Raw genomic sequence first — 22,053 nt, 5'->3', positions numbered from 1 at the left:
TGTGTGAGATGTAGCAGAGGAAGCCTGTGTAATTAAAATATCTTGCTGCATTCAGCTGGTTAATCTTTTGCACCTAATGTGTTGGTTAAATTTTTTTCTCTCTCACTCTTCCATTAGGTGGCGGCAGACGGAGAGAAATGACTTCCAAAACCTTGGAGGATGGACAACGTGGTTGGCTTTCCTTTTTAAAATGTCACTGTTCTTGGTAGCTGAGCTGATACACATCAATGGTCCTCGAGTGTTTGTGTATGTGTGATGGTAAACATTTTGTCCTGCATGGGTGCGAGGGGGTGATGGGAGGACAGGAGACTTGCCACAGACCATTTCTTTAATCTAGGTTCTTCCTAAGCGTCGGAAAGCATCTTTCAAGATAGGGTGAAAAAAAAATTCTTAGAATTTTCTCAACTACCAACAGACCAAGATAAGCTACGGAGCCGATTAAGGGGAGCAGCCAGCACTGATTTGGAAATGCTGCGCCATCTGTTGCATACATTTACGGAAATGGAAGAGAGCCATTTCCCACCGGGGAATGGTTCCAGCGACCTGTGGACTGAAATCCCACACTGTGACTTGCAATCAGCCCCTAAGTATTTATGAATTCTCTCTATTATGCCTGGAGTAAGTAACAGAAAGGTGGCGCCCACCAGTCTGCTTATAGCAGCAAGCACAAAATTCACACATGACTGCTGAACAAGACCTGGCTTGATACAGTGACATTGAACTGTGAAGACGTTAAATCCTACAAGTTTTATATGAGGTCATTGGGGTTCAAAATCTCTGAAAGGTTTGTATAGCGAAGGGAGTAAGTAGGAGAGGCTGAAAAAGACCGGGTCCGGAACTCCAGTGTTGTGCAGAAGTTGAAGGTGAGAGAGTTAGGGGCCAGAGTGCGGCTTAGCACCGGTTGCAGCCTCGGAAAGCGCCAGTTCGTGGGTACGGTTCTCCTGCCTCAGGTCCCGGCATTTTAGTCCTGGGGTAGAACTCGGGTCAGGTTTCTTACTTTGGCCACGTCCCGGAGGCCCGCGCCAAGGCGCCAGCTGCTGCGGACCTTCCTGCGCAGCGCGGGACAGCCACGGAGGGGGCGTGGCTAAGGAGGGGCGTGGTTGGGCGGCCCGGTGGGCGGGGCTCCCCTCCCAGCCTCCGCCGCCGCCGCCAGTGCCTCCTCCGCCCGCCGCGCGGACCAGCGAGCCGGGTAGCTGCCGCTCGCCCGCCCGCCCGCTCGCTCGCCCGCCCGCCCGCCCGCGTGCCGGGGCTGCGGTGGGCCAGGATGTCGGTCTTCCTGGAGGAGCTGCTGGGCGACAAGCTGGTGACGGGCTGTGGCGAGGAGGTGGACGTGCACTCGCTGGGCGCCCGCGGCATCGCGCTGCTGGGGCTCTACTTCGGGTGCAGCCTGAGCGCCCCCTGCGCGCAGCTCAGCGCCAGCCTGGCCGCCTTCTACGGCCGCCTGCGAGGGGACGCGGCGGCCGGGCCGGGGGCCGGGGCCGGGGCGGGAGCGGCCGCGGAGCCAGAACCCCGGCACCGCCTGGAGATCGTCTTCGTGTCCTCGGACCAGGACCAGCGGCAGTGGCAGGACTTCGTGCGGGACATGCCATGGCTGGCGCTGCCCTACAAGGAGAAGCACCGGAAGGTGAGTAGCGCGGCCCGGTGGCGCCCCCGGCCTGCAGGCGCGGTCCACGCTCCGGGAGCCAGCTGCTCGCCGCCCCCACCCGCTTGTCCATAGGCCTGCCTTCTCTATCTCGGCCTGTCCCCCTCCCCTCCCTTCCTCCAACCTCCTGCCTCATCCAGGACCCCTCCAGGTTGGGGCGCTCGCGGCAACTCCTGGGAGCCAGTGCCCGGCTGCGCCCACGCTGGGAAGTTTGACACCCCTCGCGTCCACGCGTTGGGAATCGCCTAGGGGTGGCCGTGCTTTGCCTTCCTGACTCCCCGACCCCATCACTCTCCTCTAGCCTTTGACTCCCCGCAGATACCTGTAGTGTGGGGGAGGGCACTAGCCCCCTTCCCATAATGCCCACACCAGGAAGTTTCCTTTCTCTCCCAGAGAAATCTTGCCTTCCTGGGGCCCCCTCCTCTGCGGCCGGGGCGCGGGGGGGGGGGGGGGACCCAGAGGCAGCTGCTGACCGCGGCTTCAGGAGAGAGGGGAGCTCGCTCTTCTCCCTCTTTCTTCCCCTGCCCCCGCCCCGCCCCCTGGGCTGAGTTAGTGGCCACCCGGGAGCTTTTCATTGTCTGGCTGTCCAGCGGTCTTCCCAGGCCCAGAACAGCCCGGTCGGTCGTTGTAGATGCCGTAGTTCGTGGTGGGCCATTTGCTGTCCTGACATACTCAACTAGTATTAGATGCAGAACTGATTCCATCCGTGCGGATGAATGACAGGACAGCAAAAGGCCCACCAGTTTGCTGGTGAAATTAGTTTGGGGTTTCTGAGTGTTATCTGTTGGGTGAAGTACAGATTCAAGACGTTTTGTAATGAGTGGTAACACGAAAAGTTTTGGCGTGCCTTTGCTTAATTCTTCTGGCTGATGCAAGGTATGAATCCGCCCTTTCGTTTTTCTGAGGAGCAACTCAGTTTATGGGGCGCACAGGAGAAAGGCTATTCCGGGGGCATTTAGGTTCCCCCTGGGAGGGTAGTAACACATGCCACGTGTTCCTTTTATGTGTACAGAATCCTGGTGAGAGACTCATGATTTAGACTTAGAGCGAAAGGCTTTTATAATTTGCCTCCAACATGCCTTGAGTAAATCATTCATCCCAGAGCACTGTAAGGCACAGATGTGAGATTTAAAGTTTGAAATATAGTTTAAGAAACGCAGTTGGGGGGCTGGAGAGTTGGCTCAGTGGTTAAGAGCACTGTCTGCTCTTCCAAAGGTCCCGGGTTCAATTCCCAGCACCCACATGGCAGCTCACAACTGTCTGTAACTCCAAGATCTGACACGCTCACACCAATGCATATAAATTAAAAAATTGAATAAAAATATTAAAAAAAAAAAGAAACACAGTTGGTAAATTTAACACTGGGAAAACATCAGCCGCTAACCACACAGAAGCAAGACTTTGCCTCTTAACTATTTTTTCAAGTTATTATGTCCCTATTTTATTTATATGCCTGCTAGCATATGAAGATGCACGGCTAGCACTTTTTTTTTGCTTAAAAATAAGGGAATCCTTTGTCTTCTTTTTGGTGGTTGTTTTGATGATCCATTTGGGAAGAAATAATGTTGAGAAAGTCATTTACTGAAAAAACATTTACATCATCGTGACATTTTTCTGTTGTAGACTAAAATCTGTTTAAAATAATATATTCTATTGGGCAGTACAAATGATTTCTAACTTTTGAAAATACATGCTGCATGGCAGAATGTTCCAGACTTATGGCCTATTGTAGTTTTTACAGAAAGGGGAAATTAAATTGCTGGGCAATAAAAATATGGAGCAAACAGAAATATTTTGGAAATGTCTAACACCCCCCCACACACACACACTAAGAGTGTATTTGGTGTGACAGAGGCTTCCTCTATGCTGGCTAACCCTTTTCCTTGAAAGAAAGTGTTCTGTAGCCCTAGCCTGGTCCTGCTGGTTCCACCCAGATGAACATCTGGATGACACAGGCCAGCAAACTCTTATTTGAAAATACAGTTCAGAATGCTGGATGTGCCTAAATCGTAAGCCAGCATCTTAAACATGCATTTTAATTGTATTTGCTCATTTGTGTATTTATTCATTTGGTGTGGTGCTAGGCATGAGATCCTTGCACATACTAAGCAAGCATGCCTTCTACGACTGAACTTGACACCCCAGCGTCCCAAATTATTATATTTTGTGCCATTTTCCCAACTCATACCCTATAGTTCATTTTGCTTCTTTAGAGACGAGTTTTGGAAGCTCTCCTGTGCTGGAGACTCAGTGTCTTACCCCAGAACGTTCTGTTCTGTGGTGACATGTCAGGTAAAAAGACCCCTGATGGGTGTTTTTGGTAGAAAACACACTTGGACGTTGAAAAGGACGTGAAATTTCACCCTAAGAAAAGTGAAAAGAGGGGTGCCCCAGTCCAGGGCACTTGTGGGTGAACTTTTGTTGATGGATCTGTCCAGGCTGTTTCCCCAACTATAGAAATAGCTTTGAAGAAGGGCATTAGGTTTTCGGAGGGAAACTGGAGCTCCAGATTACATTAGAAAAAAAAAAAAGTTCTCATTAACATTTGGTCTTTAAAACCATTTGTGTGTCTCTTCCCGTTGGGATAACAAAGGATATGGTTCTGATTACTCTTTGGCTGGCATTTCTCTACAGAAAATTGAAAAATTATGGTTGGGAAAGAAAATGCTGTGTGGTATTTCTCTTTTTCTTCTTTTATTAATTTCTCCTTTATATAGTAAGAAAGTCTGGGGATGACCATATATGTTCAGCTTGCATTTTGCCTCGCTCCGTCACCTCCATGAGAGCCATGAGAAAACATAAGGTAGAGGGTACCGGTGTCTCCCCCACTGCACTCCCCCTCGCCCCCCCCCCCCCGCCGCTGCACTCCCCCCCCCCCCCCAGGTCTGGGGTAATTGAAGTTTTTCTTCTTCCTTCAAGAACACACACGTTATTATATAGCTGTATAGAAGTTGTAACTGGATGATCATCGACTTTGAGGCATTTGAGGAGAGGCACAGTCAGGAAGCCCGATGTTAAGGTGGCTGGGCTTGTTTTAATAAGGAGGCTAGTGGGCATTTCTCAGATTTCTGGAGAGAGAGAATGTGATGAACAGTTGGAAATTGGTGATGATTTAGACTTTTGGATCTGAGCTGTCTCTTTAGCTGAATGAACGTTAGTCGTTGGAACTGGAGGGTCTGGCTCCAGGATCAACTTAGCTGGGTCAGGAGTGAACAGCTGTGTTGGTTTTAAAGCCACAGGCCCTGGCTTTGCCTGGAAAGCCTTTGCTCATGGGTGCTCTGACATCAGTGTGCGCAAACCACCGACCTCCCTCTGCACAGGTACATTATTAGGCTTTGCTTTGGTCCGTGATTTTCTGAGTGACAGAAAGGGGTAGAGGGGGAAAGGATGGGGAAGAGGAAGTCAGGATGGGAAGCATTAGAGTTGGGTGGAGACTCTGGCCCAGGTCCTCGGATACTTAGTTTGCACAGGTAAACGGAGCCACTCTGCAGCCATCCGGTGCCGCTGCCTGTTCCGGCTGTTTCTTTCAGTGTAGTCTGGGCTTCTCTTGAATCACTTGGGCACTTTGGATGTTATCTTGTGCCAACCTGGTCTCCAAGCTCCGAATCGTCTGGGCTTCCTCTTCCGATGCCTCGGCCCGTGAGAGTGCACTGACATATGCTTCTAGAAGCCTGTGCCCCTTTCTCCCTTTCAAGACAGTGAAAGATGCCACAAAGGATACGGCTTCGAACGTTGGAGCCTTTTGCCGTGTTCCTGAAGAGCCTCAAGCAGCCAGGACAGGCTCTCACTGGGGACTGGGCCCACTCGAATCAGTCTGATAGAGGACACCCGTCCAGTTAAAGCAGTCGGAGCTGTATGCCTGGAGAGGCTTCTCCCGGCTTTTGCTAGTTAAAACGTGTGTTTTATTCTTACTTTCTCTGTGCAATGAAATAGTCTCGTGGCTAAAAATCGAAGTTCCTTTGTCTTTGTTGTTGTTGTTTTTTTTCTTTGCCTGAGTTCAGGTCTTGGGTCTGTCATTTATTAGCTGTGTGTCACTGTGTAGCACGCTGCGTCTCTGTGCCATAGGTTCCTTATTGGCAAGATGGGGATAATAGCACCTGCCTTACAGTGTTGTGTAGGGTCTGTCTGTGTGATATTCACATGCCTGATATAATGGTACATGCCCAATAAACACGGCTGTCATTTATTAATAAATTGTTACAGCACCGAGTAACCCGTTATACAGCCTGGCTCTGTGGAGTGTGTGCCATTCTGTGGTCTTTCCTTTTTCTGAGACATGGTTTCTCTGTGTAGTCCTAGCTGTCCTGAAACTCACTCTGTAAGTTCAAGGCTGGCCTTGAACTCAGAGATCCACCTGCCTCTGCCTGCCGAGTAGCTACCATCACCTGGCTTTTCCTTTCTTAGGATCTCACTGTAGCCCAGACAGGTCTTGAACTGACTGTGTAGTTGAATATGACTTTGAAGTTGTCGCCCTCCTGTCCTGGCCTCCCAGGGCTGGGATTACAGGCACGCACTATGTTGCCCGTTTACGTGGTGCCTAGGGATGGGACTTGAGGCGTAGGGCGTGCTAGGCAGGGACTGTGCTAACTGCTTATTCATCTCCTAGGATGGACTTTTGTTTTTTGTTTTTTTTAAATATATTTTATTAATTTATTCATATTACATCTCATTGTTATCCCATCCCTTGTATCCTCCCATTCCTCCCTCCCATTTTCCCCTTACTTCCCTCCCCTATGACTGTGACTGAGGGGGACCTCCTCCCCCTGTATATGCTCATAGGGTATCAAGTCTCTTCTTGGTAGTCTGCTGTCCTTCCTCTGAGTGCCACCAGGCCTCCCCATCCAGGGGACGTGGTCAAATATGAGGCACCAGAGTTCGTGTGAAAGTCAGACCCCACTCTCCACCCAATTGTGGAGAATGTCCTGCCCATTGGCTAGATCTGGGTAGGGATTTGAAGTTTACTGCACGTGTTGTCCTTGGCTGGTGCCATAGTTTGAGCAGGACCCCTGGGCCCAGATCTGCCCACTATGATGGACTTTTTACAACTCTTCAAACCTACCACTTATAGCCATGTAAGGGGAAACAGTGAAGGGATTTTAAAAATTGCCCTATAAGAGATAACAGCTGAGGAGAAAGATTTGGATGAGTAAAACTACAAAAAGCAAATGAATGTCTGACGATACTGAAGGTTACTGATAGTTGCCGGCCTCGCTTTTTATAATGTCCAACGACTGGGTTTGATCCCTGCAGCCTGGGCATGGTAAAGGATGTCAGCTCAGAGATGATCAGGTCCCATTCTGGAAGAAAACATGGATGTTGTGGTTGTTTTGTGATTTGCCAACGCCATTAGGTAGCTCTTTGCCTGACTCAAGCCAGCCAGAGTAGGCAGTGTGGGGATGCTCTTTCAAGTGGTAAGCCAACAGTGGGCCTCTGAGTTGTAGAAACTCACCCCTCCTAGAGTTGCCTCCCTTCCTGTTCTGGGCTGCTGTAGGGAAGGTTTGCCCACCCTCCTCTCTGTGGCTGGATTTGTCGTATCTTCCAGGTAAGGGCTCAGCACAGCTCTTGCTTATTGATTTGCCTTGCGTTTGGGTTGGAGTGTGAACCAGAGCGTAGATCAAGGGGGTGGCCGTTGAGGTTAGGACCACTCAGCCGAGCAAGGGAGTGGCCACTGAGGTTAGGACCACTCATTCGGTTCCCCCAGCTTCTCTCCCAGCGTCTGTCCCATGCTCCCTTTTGGTCAGAGGCCCGGTTTAGTATTTACACGAGTTGGTAGAAGGATGCTCTGTGCTATTTATAGCTGAGGCAGGGGATGAGAAAGTCCCTTGGGTACCTTCCCCCCCCAATAGGGCTTTAGAATTCTGGGGCTCCAGCTGTCCCCATTCTGAACTAGGTGTGGCTCCTGGCCACATGGCTTCACTTGGGGGAGAGTGTAGATTTGGCCTAGGCTGTGTTTTCTTTCTTCACAGTCTGAATTCCCAGTGGTACCCCATGTTAAGCACCAGGGTGCTTCGTCTTGTGCATCTCATTAATTTGTCATTATGCTTATTCAGAGGCACTCAGGGAAAATAGCTCTGATCTTACACACACATACTTACATAGCTTGCCATGATCTTCAAAGTTCCCGAGAGTTTTTGAATCCCCAGAGCCACCTTTCATTATCGTCCACAACTCAGCCTGCAACAGGTATGGAGTCCAGCTAGCTAACTTGACCTGTTTAGAAGCTGGGAGCTCCGACCCCCCCCCCCAATCCCTCCATTCCTGAGGTCACTGGGTCCTGAGCTACATTTCTTGCCGACCAGCTACCTTCTCTGGGGCTCCCTGCATCTAGTCTTCGCCCCTGAAATAATTTTCCAAGTCGGAGCACCTCACGTGGTCCACGCAAGCATCCTTTTAAAATAAATTTACATACATACATACATGTGTCTGTTGTCCTGCCTCACACAATACGTACTGGGTGCCGTCCCGTTTAACCGGATGAGACCTTGGACCACTGACTTGTATGCTGCTATCTGGCTGAGGTGCCATAAAATTTCTAAACGTCTGCTCACCGTTTCTGCACTCTACCTCTTTGTGGGCCGGTGGTCAGCAAGTCTCAGACAAGCAAGAGCCAGTCCTCTGCTGCTGTCTCGGGCAGGACCTCTATGCCTTTTCAGAATAGAATGGGAAGTTCAGAAATACAGTTGTGGGCTGGAACCATGAGGCTCTGGCTCAACCCCTAGCGACCCCTACACTCCCTGAAAAGAGAAACAGGAGCTGGGCGTGGTGGCGCACGCCTGTGATCCCAGTACTCGGGGAGGAAGAGGCAGGAGGATCTCTTGTGAGTTTGAGGCAAGCCTGGTCTACAAAGGGAGTCCAGGGCAGCCAGGGCTACACAGAGAAACCCTGTCTCGAAAAACAATAACAACAAAACAAAAGAAAAAAACAAAAACAAAAACAAAAAATAAAAACGAGAGAGAGGGGGCTGGAGAGATGGCTCAGTGGTTAAGAGCCCTGTCTGCTCTTCCAAAGGTCCTGAGTTCAATTCCCAGTAACCACATGGTGGTTCACAACCAGCTATAATGTGATCTGATGTCCTCTTCTGGCGTGCAAGCTAACATGCAGACAGAGCACTGTATACATAATAAATAAATCAATCTTTAAAAAAAAAAATGAGAGAGAGAGAGAGAGAGAAAGAGAGAAACAGCCTCACAACTCTGAATCCCACTTCTGGTGAGGAATCCTTTGGGTCTATGAACAAAACATGGCTCCGCAAGCCTCTCTGCCGCTTGCATTTCTGGGCTCTGCCACGTCCTCTCCCACCTGCCTGGGTTTGGAGCTTCCTCATGCCCCTGTTTTCAGAAGCTTTCCAATCTCTCTCAACTTATTTTAATCAATTAATTATCTTTCGTTGTTCTTTGTGACATGTGGAAGACAAGTTGTACCAGGTGACTCTTGCCTTCCATCGCGTGGGCTCGGTGGTGGCGGATCGCCGCTGCCCACTGGGACATCTTACCAGCCTTTATTGTGTTTCATACAGTTATCTCATATCTATACTTAGGGTTTTCATTTATATTTATTTATTGCTTTTTTGAGTCAGGGTCTCTCTGTGTAGCCCTGACTGTCCTGGACTCATGTTGTAGACCAGACTGGCCTCGAACTCACAGTGATCTGCCTGCCTCTCAAGTCTGGGATTACAGGCGTACTTCACTGTGCCCGGTGCAGGGTTTTCATTCTCACTCAGTGACTTTTACAGGTTTCCTGTTCACTTCACTCAGTAATTCACGTAAGATCCCACATGAAAGGCCGTTGCCTTGAATGTCCTCCAACCCTCACAAGATGTCCAGCAAGTCCTGGTTCTTTTTGAGGGCCATACCACTTTCACATGCGTCCCCAGAAACATGTGACAACAGCAGCACACGTCTGTGGGCGTCGCGCAGCATTTCCTGTCACTTTCCCCTCTAGGTAGAATGTTCTGTGAGCTTCCATGGGTTATTAGAGACAAGGTCTCTACGTAGCCCTGGCTGTTCTGGAACTCACTATGTAGACCAGGCTGGCCTTGAACTCAAAGAGATTCCCCTGCCTCCGCTTCCTGAGTGCTGAGATTAAAGGCGTGCACCACCACGCCCGGCTTTGCTCCCACAGAGCTTATGCACAGGTTTTTGAAAGAGTTCCTAGTGTTTTCCATCAGACTGTTAGTAAGCTCAGTGAAGACAGAATTCAATGAAGGAAAGGGAAGGTGATTTGTGCCAGATGTTGGGAAACAGGATGACGTCATAGAAAGCAGGTGTATGACTTTCAGATTGAAAACTCGTGGTGGTTTTCAGATCATGTGGATTGAAATATGCTCTTTTGCCAGGCATTGTGGTGTATACCTTTAATCCCAGACTTGGGAGGCAGCAGCAGGTGGATCTCTGAGTTTCAGGCCAGCTTGGAAGTTCCAGCCAGGGCTACACAGACAGTCTACACTGTACAATTTGTGGGTATTTTAGCATTTTTTTGTTTTGTATTTTGGGTTTTTGTTTCTTTTTCTTTTTTTAAAAAATATTTATTTATTATTATGTATACAGTGCTCTGCCTGCATGTACACCTGCAGGCAGAAGAGGACATTAGATCACATTTTAGATGGTTGTGAGCTACCATGTGGTTGCTGGGAATTGAACTCAGGACCTCTGGAAGAGCAGTCAGTGTTCTTAACCTCTGAGCCATCTCTCCAGCTCTCTTTTTCTTTTTTAAGGACAGGGCTCACCCAAGATGGCCTTGAACTCTGGATTCTTTGGCTCTGCCTCCTGGGTGCTGGAATTCCCATCTTATTCTTGTTTTTTAGTGTTGTTGTTGTTTGTTTTTGTTTAGTTTGGTTTGGTTTTTTGAGAGACAGGGTTTCTCTGTGTAGCCTTGGTTGGTCTGGACTCTCTTTGTAGACCAGGCTGGCCTGGAACTCACAGAGATCTGCCTGCCTTTGTCTTCCAGAGTGCTGGGATTACAGGCATGTGCCACCGTGCCCAGCTGTTTTATTTTGTTTTTGAGACAAGGTCTTACTGTGTAGCCCCAGCTAGCCTAGAACCTACTGTATAGATCAGACTGGCTTTGAACTCATGAAGATCAGCCTGCCTCTTCTTCCTGCCTCCTTTATGCTGGGATTAAAGGTGTTTAGCAGTGTTTGCGGCCTTTTTTTCTTTTCTTTTTTTTTTTTTTTTTCGAGACAGGGTTTCTCTGTGTAGCCTTGGCCATCCTGGACTCACTTTGTAGACCAGGCTGGCCTCGAACTCACAGCGATCCGCCTGCCTCTGCCTCCCGAGTGCTGGGATTAAAGGCGTGCGCCACCACGCCTTTTTTTCTAATTTAATGTTTTTTAATTTAATCTTTAATTTATGTGCATTGGTGTGAGGGTGTCAGATCTTGGAGTTACAGACAATTGTGAACTGCCATGTGGGTGCTAGGAATCGAACTCGGGTCCTCTGGATGAGCAAACGGTGCTCTTAACCACTGAGCCAACTCTCCAAACCTAATTTAATATTTTTAATGAGCAACTATTTGAGTCTTAAAGAGCTTTAAAGAGTGCCGGGAGGGGGTGGGGGGAGATCACTCTAAGCAAACACAACCAGTGAGTTGTTCCTCAGCCCTCAATAAGGATTTCAAAAAGTATTTTGATGTCGCAGCCGAGAGAGTCAGTAGCTCCCTTGTGCAATTGCGTTGCCCTGTAATTCTGTGTTCAAAAATAGGAAAAAGCATGACTCTCCCCTTCTGAAACGTTGACTTAGCGCATTAAAAGTCTCAGGCAGACCTGTCATTTGATGCTTCTCTGTTTCATAAGTGTTGCATTTCTGTATCACCCCTTTTCCCCAGGAACTCAAAGTGCATGTCCAGTCCCTCAGCCAGCCGGCTACTTGTGATCAGTGTGGTGGGCATTTAGCTTTAACCCTTTCCAAGCACACTGAGAGTGCAAGTACTGAAGTAAAGAGAACTGCTGATGAGAATCCGGGGTCACACGGTGTCCAGAGGAAGTTTGCCTGACACCTCTCTTCAACTTGAGTCTTCCCTCTCTGATCGTGAAGGGGGGTATCTTGAAAAACATTTCCCTCAAACACACTTCACGGCACAGGAGGGGGCGGGCTGGTGTCTCAGATGTGAGTTCACTCCGAGTGTGCACGGAACACTCTTGAGATGAGACAGCGCAGTTTAAGTACTTAACACACTTGCTGTCAGTTGGCAAGGCGGGAGAGCCCAGACGTCTTCTCGGTTGGTGCCCTTTCCAAGCTGGTGATTTCTCAGCTCCCCCCCCCCCCCGCACCTCCCTCCCCCGGCTTTTTAATGATTTGGCTTTTCTTAGTTCAGCCAGTGAAGTGTCCCAACTCCCCTTCATCCTATGCAAAGCCTGTGGGGCGACTTCAGTGCTTTTGTTCAGTGACAAAATTGAACTTCAGGTATCCTGTGGAGATCCAGGGCTAAATCAGGCCTCCCCTTTACGAGGCTTTCATGATGGCTGTTCCGACTTCCAGGGAGATCTCAAACGTGCATTCTCTCGGCCCTCTGACAAGGGAGAGAGAGGGATAATAAGTGCACTGAGGCCTACGCGGTTCTCCTGGAGGAGAGGTGTTTGTTCTGCGGCGTCTGTGGGTAAAAGCAAAGTGTAAATAGTCTGCTGTGCTCTGGTGCTAACAGTCAGGCCAGAGAGTGTTTTGGTTTGATTTGGTTTGGTTTTCCTTTGTATGAGCCACACATCAGAAGCACCCTTCTTCAGAAACAATTTAAACTCAACGCTCAGCTTTCCCTTCTATTGACGCTGTCATCCGCTCTCCCTCCTCCCCACGTGACTATTTCTATAGCGATGCCGATTGCAGATAAATCTAGGCAACGTTTTCGCATTAAGGTTGTTTCCATGCCGTTTCCTGAAGAGTCACAAAGCATGGGTGCGCTGCAGGCTGCTGGACTGTGCAAAGAAGGCTGTTTGCTTTCCTTACGGAATATTCTCCAGGTCCACCCCACTCTTCAGCTTTTATTTGTCTTTTTTGGGTCAATATCCCTGGGATAAAAATCTGAATGGATCTAGTCTGCTTAAAATCCTGGAGATGCTGCCTTTCCCCCCACCCCACCCCGCTTTAAACACAATTGCGTTGAGAGTTTTCATTTGAACGCGGTGGCTCTGAGCATAGCTGCCTCATCTGTTACTCATTTTTTTAGGGTCCATGTGAAATCTAAAGATTTGGGCTGAACAACTCACAATAGGGGAAAAAAAAAATCACAGTGTGTGACCCTGGAAGCCCTGCGGGGCGTGGGTGTGGTGTGAGCACAAGATTTTTAGCTTCAGGCCATTACTTGCTTGTAACTTCTCAATCCGTTTACACCCGTGGGCTTTCAGAAATATCCCATCATTGTGAGTATTTGACATGATGGTGCCTAGCTAGTGAGGAAAGACCATAGGCTGCGGATCCGGGTTTCCTAAGTTTGTGTCCTGGCTTCCACTTTCTGGCTAAGTAACTTTGGAACAGGTCATGTGCCTGCGTGCATTTCTGTGTCTTGGGTTTCCTGGTCAGTAAGTGCAGGTCGCTGTACCCATTGGGTTGCTTTTGAGGGTGAAAAGAATTAACGTGCAAAGGGTAGCGTGAACAGTGGCTGGCATGGAGTAGGGTGCCACCCAAGAGTTTAGGCCAGGCCCTTGATAGTTCATTCTGTGGTTTATGCTCATTCTGGGAGGGAGGGAGGGCCTCTCAGCCTGCGGGTTCTTTAGGTACCCGTCCCCCTTCCAGAGCATCTCTCCTCCTCCTCTTGCATCTAGTGGACTGTCTTCTACCTGGCTTCTCTTTGGTTTCTTTCTTTCTTTCTTTTTTTTTTGGTTTTTCGAGACAGGGTTTCTCTGTGTAGCCTTGGCTGTCCTGGACTTGCTTTGTAGACCAGGCTGGCCTCGAACTCACAGCGATCCTCCTGCCTCTGCCTCCCGAGTGCTGGGATTAAAGGCGTGCACCACCACGCCCGGCTTCTTTGGTTTCTTTCTAGGACAGTGACAATGGCTTGTTTGTTGTTGTTTAGATGACATTGACATCTTTGTGTGTGCTGGGGATTGGACTCAGCGCCTCATTAGGCATAAGCCGCCTGCCCGCCCTCTATCCTTAATTTAAAAAGAGATTTGTTTAATCTTTACTTAGATGTATGTGTACCTGAGTATATGCCTCGTGTGTGCGGTTGCAGCAGAGACCAGAAGAGGGCACTGGCTCCCCTTAGAGCTAGAGTTCTGAGCTACTGGATGTTCTGGGAACCAAATTCCAGTCTCTGGAAGGGCCACAGTGCTCTTTACTGCGGAACCACCTAGCTAGTACTCCATATCCCAAATTTTGAATGTGACTGTATTTCTAGACCATGTGTATGGTAATCAGTCAAATACTCAGTTCCTTTGAGTGGGTCTTATTTTCTCTTTCATTCTGGAAGTAAGTAGAAGAGAATCTGGGTACATTTCTCTCTCTCTCTCTTTTTTTTTAATATAAACTTTTAATCCCAACAATCTTTACACATCATGTAGGTAAGGAAAAATGGGTCTGGAGAGACGGTGAAGTCCTTATAAGAACGAGGGCTGGAGATTTTTAGTAGCCTCATATAAAGCTGTGGCGGTGGTCCCTGCCTGTAATCCCTGTGCTGGGAACGCAGAGCCATCCTGGGGCTTTGTGGGCCAGCCAATTAGCAGAACTTGCAATCTCCAGATTCAGTGAGAAATTGTCTCAAAAAACAAGGTTGAATAATTGAGGAAGATACCCAGTGTTGACTGCTGGTTTCCACTTGGATGGGCACACATTGACACACAAGAACACACACACACAGGCCCGGCATGGTGGCGCACACCTGTCACCCTGGCACTCAGGGGCGGGGGTGGCAGGGCAGAGGCCGGCGGACCTCGGTGAGTTCGAGGCCAGCCTGGTCTACAAAGCGAGTCCAGGGACAGCCAAGGCTACACAGAGAAACCCTGTCTCAAAAAAACAAAGGAATACACACACAGAACAGGACAGTGAATTCCATGCAAGTTTTCCTTGCGTATACGCACTGTACATTGCATTTATTGTGTTATGTAAGGGGCTTCCATACATCCATCAAATCCCCCCACCTACCTCTCCTTCCCTTCCCTTCCCCCTCCCCCTCTGTTATTCCCCTTTGTTCCCCTACACCGTTTTGTTTCTATACACACAAGTGATTTTATGTATCTCTATAAAATCTGGGAAGCCCAAACAGGAGAAAACATTCCATGCGTGTTTTTCTGAGACCGGCTTCACTCGGGTAACGTGATTCTCTCCAGTTCCTACAAACCTCATTCTTCCTGTGGCCGAGCAAAGAAGTCCCTCGTGCATGGAAGCCACATTTTCTTTATCCATTCCCCTCTGGCAGACGCCTAGGTTGGTTCCGTGACGGAGCGATGGCGAAGTGTTCAGTGCCGCAGCAGCCGCGCACAATCAAGTGTCTCTGCTGTGTTGGCTGGAGACCTGCACTCTTTAGAGTCATATCTACAGAATCATTTCTCGTAGTTCACGCCCTCCCCAAGCAGTTTGTTTGGCTCCAGATAAGGTCTACAACTGACATTTTATCAATGTGCCTTACTTACGTCTCTTAACCCGTTAGACGCACTCTCCCATCTTCAATGCAGTCTGTCTGCTGTCCCCCTCTGCTTTCCCATGCGCCTCTGCGTCTGCCTGCTTGGCACACTCTGGAGCCTCACAATGCTTTCCCCTGCTTCTCCCGGGCGGTTAGTAACCTTTGGCTAGACCGGGTACTTAGCCCCTATAGCCGAGAAGTGCAGGTGTACGTTGTTTTGAGGCCTGATGGCTTCCCACCTCGCTCTGCTGTGTGTCCAAGCCTTGGACTTGAGTGGGCTGTTCCTCATAGTGACATCACAGCCACCAGCAGCCGGGTTTGCTTCCCTCGCCCTCAGAATCCTGGCAGAAGGAAGCTAATCTCCATCCAGCACTAGTCACCATGGCTGGAATGTGTAACACCCTGATCGGCTAAGCGTGAGTCACATCCACACCTGTGTCCCCAGAGTCTGGGACTGAGCCTCAGGAAGGGGCTCAGAGTGTGTCCTCAGAGGAAGCGTGCCCAGTGAGTGGCTGTCTGTGCCAGGGCATTTCTAGTGACCACAGACCATCTCCTCAAGAGACCTGCTCTGGCTTCAGCCGTGCTCTCCCAGCTAACCTCCCGGTCTTCAGAACCACAGGCAACATTCTGGCGGTGATCATGCACGCTTTCAATCCCAGCACTTGGGAGGCAGAGGCAGGTGGATCCCGTAAATTCAAGGCCAGCCTGGTCTATAGAATAAATTCCAGGACAGCCAGGACTACACAGAGAAACCCTCAACCCCAACCCTACCACAGGCAAATACAGAGGATAAGCCGATCACATCACCTCTTGATCCAGATCTTTCTAGACTTACCCAGAACATGAGGTGCATCTGCCCACCTGCCTGGGTTCCCCTACCCTTTCTTTTCTTTTTCGTTTGTGTGTTTTGTGTGTGTGTGTGTCTGAGGAAGGTGTGTCTCACTCTGTCACTGTCTACTTTGTTCCTTCCAGACGGGTCTCACTGAACCCAAGCTAGGCTGGCTGCCAGCAAGCTTCGTGTCTCTGCATGCCCAGCACTAAGGTGGCAGGTGTGTGGCCACCCACAGCTTTTGGGATGGGTGCTTAGGATTCGAACTCAAGCCATCACACTTGCGCAATAACACTCATAGCTACCGAGCAATCTCCCCAGATGCCCTCTTCTGGTGTGCATGAAGACACTGTACTCACACACATAATAAATAAATATGTATTTTTTTTTATAAATATATATCTTAAAAAAAAGAGATCAAGGGCACTGTTGTAGAGAGACTTTGTTTTTTGTTTTCTCCTTTCTTTTCCTTTCTTTCTTTCTTTCTTTCTTTCTTTCTTTCTTTCTTTCTTTCTTATTTTCTCCTGAGACAAGGCTTCTCTGTGTAGCCCTGGCTGTCCTGGACTTGCTTTGTAGACCAGGCTGGCCTCGAACTCACAGCAATCCACCTGCCTCTGCCTTCCCGAGTGCTGGGATCAAAGGCATGCGCTACCACATCTGGCTAAGATTTGTTTTTCTTATATTTGTGGTTGTGAGCCTAGCCTTTAACGGCTGAGCTATCTCTCCAGCCCAATTTTTTTTTCTTAATATTTGACTTTTAAAGGACAAATCAGCCTGTTTATTTTGAGAATTTTATCTTATTTTTGAGAAGGGTTTACTATCAAATATATTTGCCCTAACCATAGCCTATGTAGTCCCAGCGTTCAGGAAACGGAGGCAGAAGGATCAGGAGTCCAAGGCCACCGTGAGCCACTTAGCAAAACCTTTTTGCTAAAACAAGAACAACAAAAAAAGATTACCCAGGAATCTCTTAGATCCAGTACAGTTTAGCACCAAAGACTCCTGACTGTTCACATTGTAGGCCCCGGATGAGCTGGAATTAAGTGCCCCAAAGCACGTCCCAGGGAAATGAATTTTCCTCAGTTTGCACAAGGCCCCCAGATCCCACCCATGGACGTGTTGTTTTAAGCTTGTACAAATGTGCTTAAGAGTAAAGTACTACTTAATACCACTTGGGCGTACTGCTTTTCCCTAGGATTTAGGAAAAGTATGCATTTGCAGAGACAGCAGAACACTGGCTTTGCAACGCTCTGCTTGCAGCACTCCGTCCGCGGCATCGTCCGTTGTGCCCTGCCACAGCGCCAGCCTCAGTGGTTCCAGCCCACTATAGCTAGCTCCCTAGAACCAAGACCTAGTCTGTCTTCACGAGGAAGATGGGGGCTTATCCATCTGTATCCAGCACAGTAGCAGGCTTTGAGCTGGGGTGAGCATTGAAAGCCACTCATAGCCCTTGATTTAGCCTAGGACCTTCTTGCCATTTGCGAAGGAAAGCGAGCACTTCAGTTTTTAATCATGAAATAGTCCTCTTCCCCAAAATAGCTGGCAACAGTAGTGTTTTGTACTATTCCAGAAAAAAAAAAATCAACACTTATATAATGCATAGAGACATGTACACAATGGAATGCATTTGAAATCAATCTAGGGGTTGGGGATTTAGCTCAGTGGTAGAGCGCTTGCCTAGCAAGCGCAAGGCCCTGGGTTCGGTCCTCAGCTCTGGGGAAAAAAAAAAAAAAAAAAAACAAAATAAAAAAAAGACCCAAAAAAAAAAAAAAAAAAAAAAAAACAAGGTAATTGAAATCAATCTATTTTCTTAAAAGGTACTATATTAAAATTTTCTGGTTTTGGGGTGTGACTCAGTGGTAGAAGGCTTGGCAGGTCTGTCCCCAGCCCTGAATTCAGTCAACCCTCAGCATAGCACAAATAATGATGATGGCATATAAAATCTGTACTAACGACAACAGCAATAACATCAATCGCAATTCAAATAAAAGGAGAGGCGCTCAGGGAAGAAACAAAATCTCACCTGTCACTGCTGACCACAGTCTGCCTCTGCCGTGACCACTACCACAGTCAGAGGTGTCTCCTCAGTGCCATTTTGGACATCTGCAAACAAGTATATGTGCACGCAGTTTCCCTACACATGCTTTTGAGTGGTTCTCATATATGTTATATATATATATATATATATATATATATATATATATATATATATATGTATTATTTACTTATTTAGAGACAGGGTCTCACTATGTATCCTTTACTGGCCGAGAACTTAACTATGCAGTACCAGGCTGTCCTTGAACTCACAGCGATCTGCCTGCCTCTGCCTCCAGAATACTGGGATTAGAGGTGTGCATTAGCACAGCCAGCTATCATTTTGTATTTATTTATTTATTTATTTATTGAGATAAGATTTTCCTGTGTAACAGCCCTGCCTGTTCTGGAACTCACTCTGTAGACCAGGCTAGTTTCGAACTCACGGAGATCTGCCTACCTCGGCCTTCCTGAAGGATGCGATAAAAAGTGTGCGCCACCGCCGCCCGGCACTGCTGTAATTTTTGACTGCACTAACAGGTGGTCAATAGAGACAGCAACAACAACAAAAAGAGTCCTGTGTAACTTTGTGTGATGTCTGCCTTGGCGCAGAGCTGCACACAGACTGAGCACTGTGCTTAGCAGTAAGACGCCTGGCCTGGCGTGCTGCACTGCCGGCCGGGCCACTTGGAAGACAGTTTTCCACTCTTTCGTGAGAGTCTGCCGCCCCCCCCCCCCCCAGACCAACACAAAGCAACGAAATTCCCATTGCCCCATTTGGATAGATTCAGAAGTTCAATTTCTAAAGCTGTCAGCCTCCCTCTGTAGAAGCATTTGGATGGACCCAGGAACAAAGGGGCTCCCCATGCTGGGCCCTTGCATTGTGCCCGGCCTTTTGTGGTAGCTTGTTAGCAGGTAGCTCGTATCTTCAGAAAACCCAACACCCTTCAAATCTGAAGATATGAGACAGGAGAATGAAGGGGCAAGCCTTATTCGCTATTGAAGGCTCTTGGCTGTAGGGTCTGGTGTTCATAGTGTAATTTCTTCCACTCAGAGCCCCTCTCCCCTGCCGTCTTAGGAATGCATCTGTTGCTTTGTGAAAAATGTACAAGGATTAGATCAAAGTCTTACAGAAGATTGCACATCTTCCCCTTTCCCGGGGAACATTCCTTATTCCCTTCTGCATGAAGTAGCTGAGAAAAGCTAAAATTAATTTTCTTCTGGGTCATGTAGTCAGGTTGCTTATAAAAGAATAGAAGGCTTGCTCTGGGAGTGTTTATTAAATAGACGGAGCGTAGCAGTTATGAAAGGTGAACTTTGCAAAGATCCAGTGAATTGTAAAATGGGCCGTGCACAGCGAGCACGAGAACCCAAGTCTTTTTCCCCAGCACCCGTCGCTGCTGGCCTGGGTGGCCCGTGCCTGTTGCCTTAAGGATGGGAAGAGTTAGTGTCTGTTTAGATCTAGTCCTGAGTGCAGATCACTGTGCAGGAGGACAGAACAAGGTGGGAGAGGCGTTCACCTCAACCTGCCCTAGCTCTGGGACAGGGTTCCTCTGTAAACAACAGGAAGGCATTGGAAACACCCTAAGTGATCACCAGTAGCTCCGTAAGTCACCATGCCTCAGAACGGCGTGGGGCAGCCATTACAAACAGTCTTAATGGACCATAGAGTTCTGTTGTGTGCAGAAAGGCAAGAGTCCAAATGACTTATATAACACGATTCCAGATTCATAAAAAGAAAGCTGGGAGTACACATGCCAGATTGCTTGTTGTCGGCAGTGGCACTTATGGGCGGCAGATCTCTGATTTCCAGATGTTCTGAATAGAATGGTTTTATGATGAAAATCCATGTATGTGAAGAAAATGAAGTGTCTCTTGCCTGAAGGGGCTTGCATCTCGCTTGTGGGGCTTGGCTGTAGCAGTTCGTTCTTTTCTATGTAGTTAGTGGCTGAGTAGCCACGTTCATCCTTTGCCTCTTCCCGAGCAAAGGACCATGGGGGCAGCGGGATGGAGCACCAGCTCGACGCCATGGACTTCAAGAAAAGCCTCTGGAACGAATAACTTGAAAGTGACCTTTTCAAATGAGGGGGCGGGTAGTCCAGTGGATTAAGAAAGAAAGATGTCCCAGATAAAAATAACCACGTGGGAACGGAGGAGAGCGGTGAGAAGAGAAGACTCATCTGACCCTGGCACAGAACGTAAGTGCAGGGTAGAGGAGGTGATGTGAACTTGCAGACTGCTGAGGGACATGAGGGACATGGCCTCTGCCACCAGTGGGAACAGTGTTACCTGGTCAAGGAAGCGTTAGCTCCTTTGTCATGTCATCTTGTGGGTGAGGGCTCTCAGAAGCAGTGGTCCTGGCTCAAGGTCTCTCTCTGGCTTAGTTTTGTGTTTGGAATGAGAAAGGTCTAAATTGCAGACATGCCACAGAATAAGAACCAGATGCTTTTGGGACCAAAAAGACCAAACTCGAGGGCTGTGGAGATGGCTCAGTGGGTAAAGTGCTTGCTATGCAAGCATGAGGGCCTGAGTTCAGATCCCAGCACTGGGTCAAAGCTGGGTTTAGTGACGTGCACCCGTAACCTCAGTGCTGTGGGAAGAGACAGGCAGATTTCTGGAGCTCTCTTGCCAGTTGGCGACACACACACACGGGCACGCGCACGCTCACACTCGCACACGGAATGAGAGACTAAACTCAAGCCAAGGAATCTGGGCCAGGTTGCAGGAATGCACTTTTATAAACTTGCTCAGTGTAGTTATTCTATTCATTAAATAAAGCAGAGACTTTCCAAAATTTTGCATGTGGGTGTTTGCGCATACACCGTGGCATGCATGTAAAGGTTAGAGGACAGCACTTGTGCAGGCCATTTCCCCCTTCTGCCTTATGTAGACACTGTGTCAAAGGCACTTATAGGCTAGCTGGAGAGATAATGCAAGAAATGTGTGTGTCTGTGTGTGTGTGTGTCTATGTGTGTGTGTCTATGTGTGTTTCTGTATGTGTGTGTGTGTCGTGTCTGTCTGTGTGTTTGTGTCTGTATATGTCTGTGTGTGTCTGCATGTGTGTGTGTGTCTGTGGTGTGTGTGTGTGTGTGTCTGTGTGTGTGTGTGTATGTACTAGTTGAAGTAGAGATGCGGTTGACAGTAGGAGCACCCTGAGTCACCTGGGAAACCACCTTCTCTGAGCTCCCGCCTGTGTCTCCTCCTCTCTAGCTTTGAGATCTCAGTCAAGTTACTTTCGTCTTTTTCATTCCTAGTTCCTACCTTGTTGGGTTTCTGTGGAGGAGTGAGCTGATGAAAAATACAAAAAGCCTGCCACGCTGTGCTTGCCACCACAGTGCTTGGTCAGGTGATGGTGACTATTGCTTTGTTCTTCTGTCTAGGAAGTATGCTGAGGGTGGGGATCCTGCTCCTCATTCTGACCTTATTTGACTCATTTGTGTTCCTGTTCTCGCCCACCCTACCCCACCCCACCCCACCCACCCCACCTACCCCACCCCACCAGAGGGTCACCGTGTAACCCTTGCTGTCCTGAAACCAGGCTGGCCTTGAACTCACAGCGTGCCTCTGCTCACAAGTGCTGGGATTAAAGGTGTGCGCCACCATGACCGCCATCATCTCTTATTAATAAATATTTGCCACAAGCACTTGTTGAGATAAAGAATGTGGGTTTGGATTGGCTTTAAAGAACAAGCAGGGCCAGGATGGAAAGAAAAATGGGGGGGTCTCGTAGCTGAGGGTGCCATGTGAGTCTGTAGTCCAGCTACTTGGAAAGCGGAGGCAGGAGCATGACCTGGGTTTACATTTTGAGACCTGAGCAACATACAACATAGACTTCATCCTGGTGGGGGGCGGGGGGTGGGGGGGGTGGGTGGTGGTGGGGGGCAGGGGGTGGGGGGGGAGGGTGAGTATCAAAGTTTAACGACACAGCCTCATCTGATTGTGTTAATCGTAATTAAACAAGTGCATAGTGTTGGGCCATGTGACTATGGAATGTTACCCT

At 48.6% G+C, this 22,053-nt stretch overlaps 1 protein-coding gene across 1 annotated transcript in view; it reads left to right on the top strand.

Annotated features, from left to right (window-relative positions):
- Nucleotides 1-1,208: 1,208 nt before the first annotated feature.
- Nxn (nucleoredoxin) overlaps nt 1,209-22,053 on the top strand; it is a 142,828-nt gene continuing 121,983 nt past the window's right edge. The window contains exon 1 of the mRNA XM_051157989.1: nt 1,209-1,624. Coding sequence (XP_051013946.1) covers nt 1,265-1,624 — 360 coding nt within the window. The 5' untranslated portion in view covers nt 1,209-1,264. The remainder of the gene's footprint in view (nt 1,625-22,053) is intronic.

Source organism: Acomys russatus, chromosome 16 (assembly GCF_903995435.1).
Source record: "Acomys russatus chromosome 16, mAcoRus1.1, whole genome shotgun sequence".
In the NCBI taxonomy this organism is placed as follows: Eukaryota; Metazoa; Chordata; class Mammalia; order Rodentia; family Muridae; genus Acomys; species Acomys russatus.
This window is presented reverse-complemented; position numbering and strand designations above follow the sequence as displayed.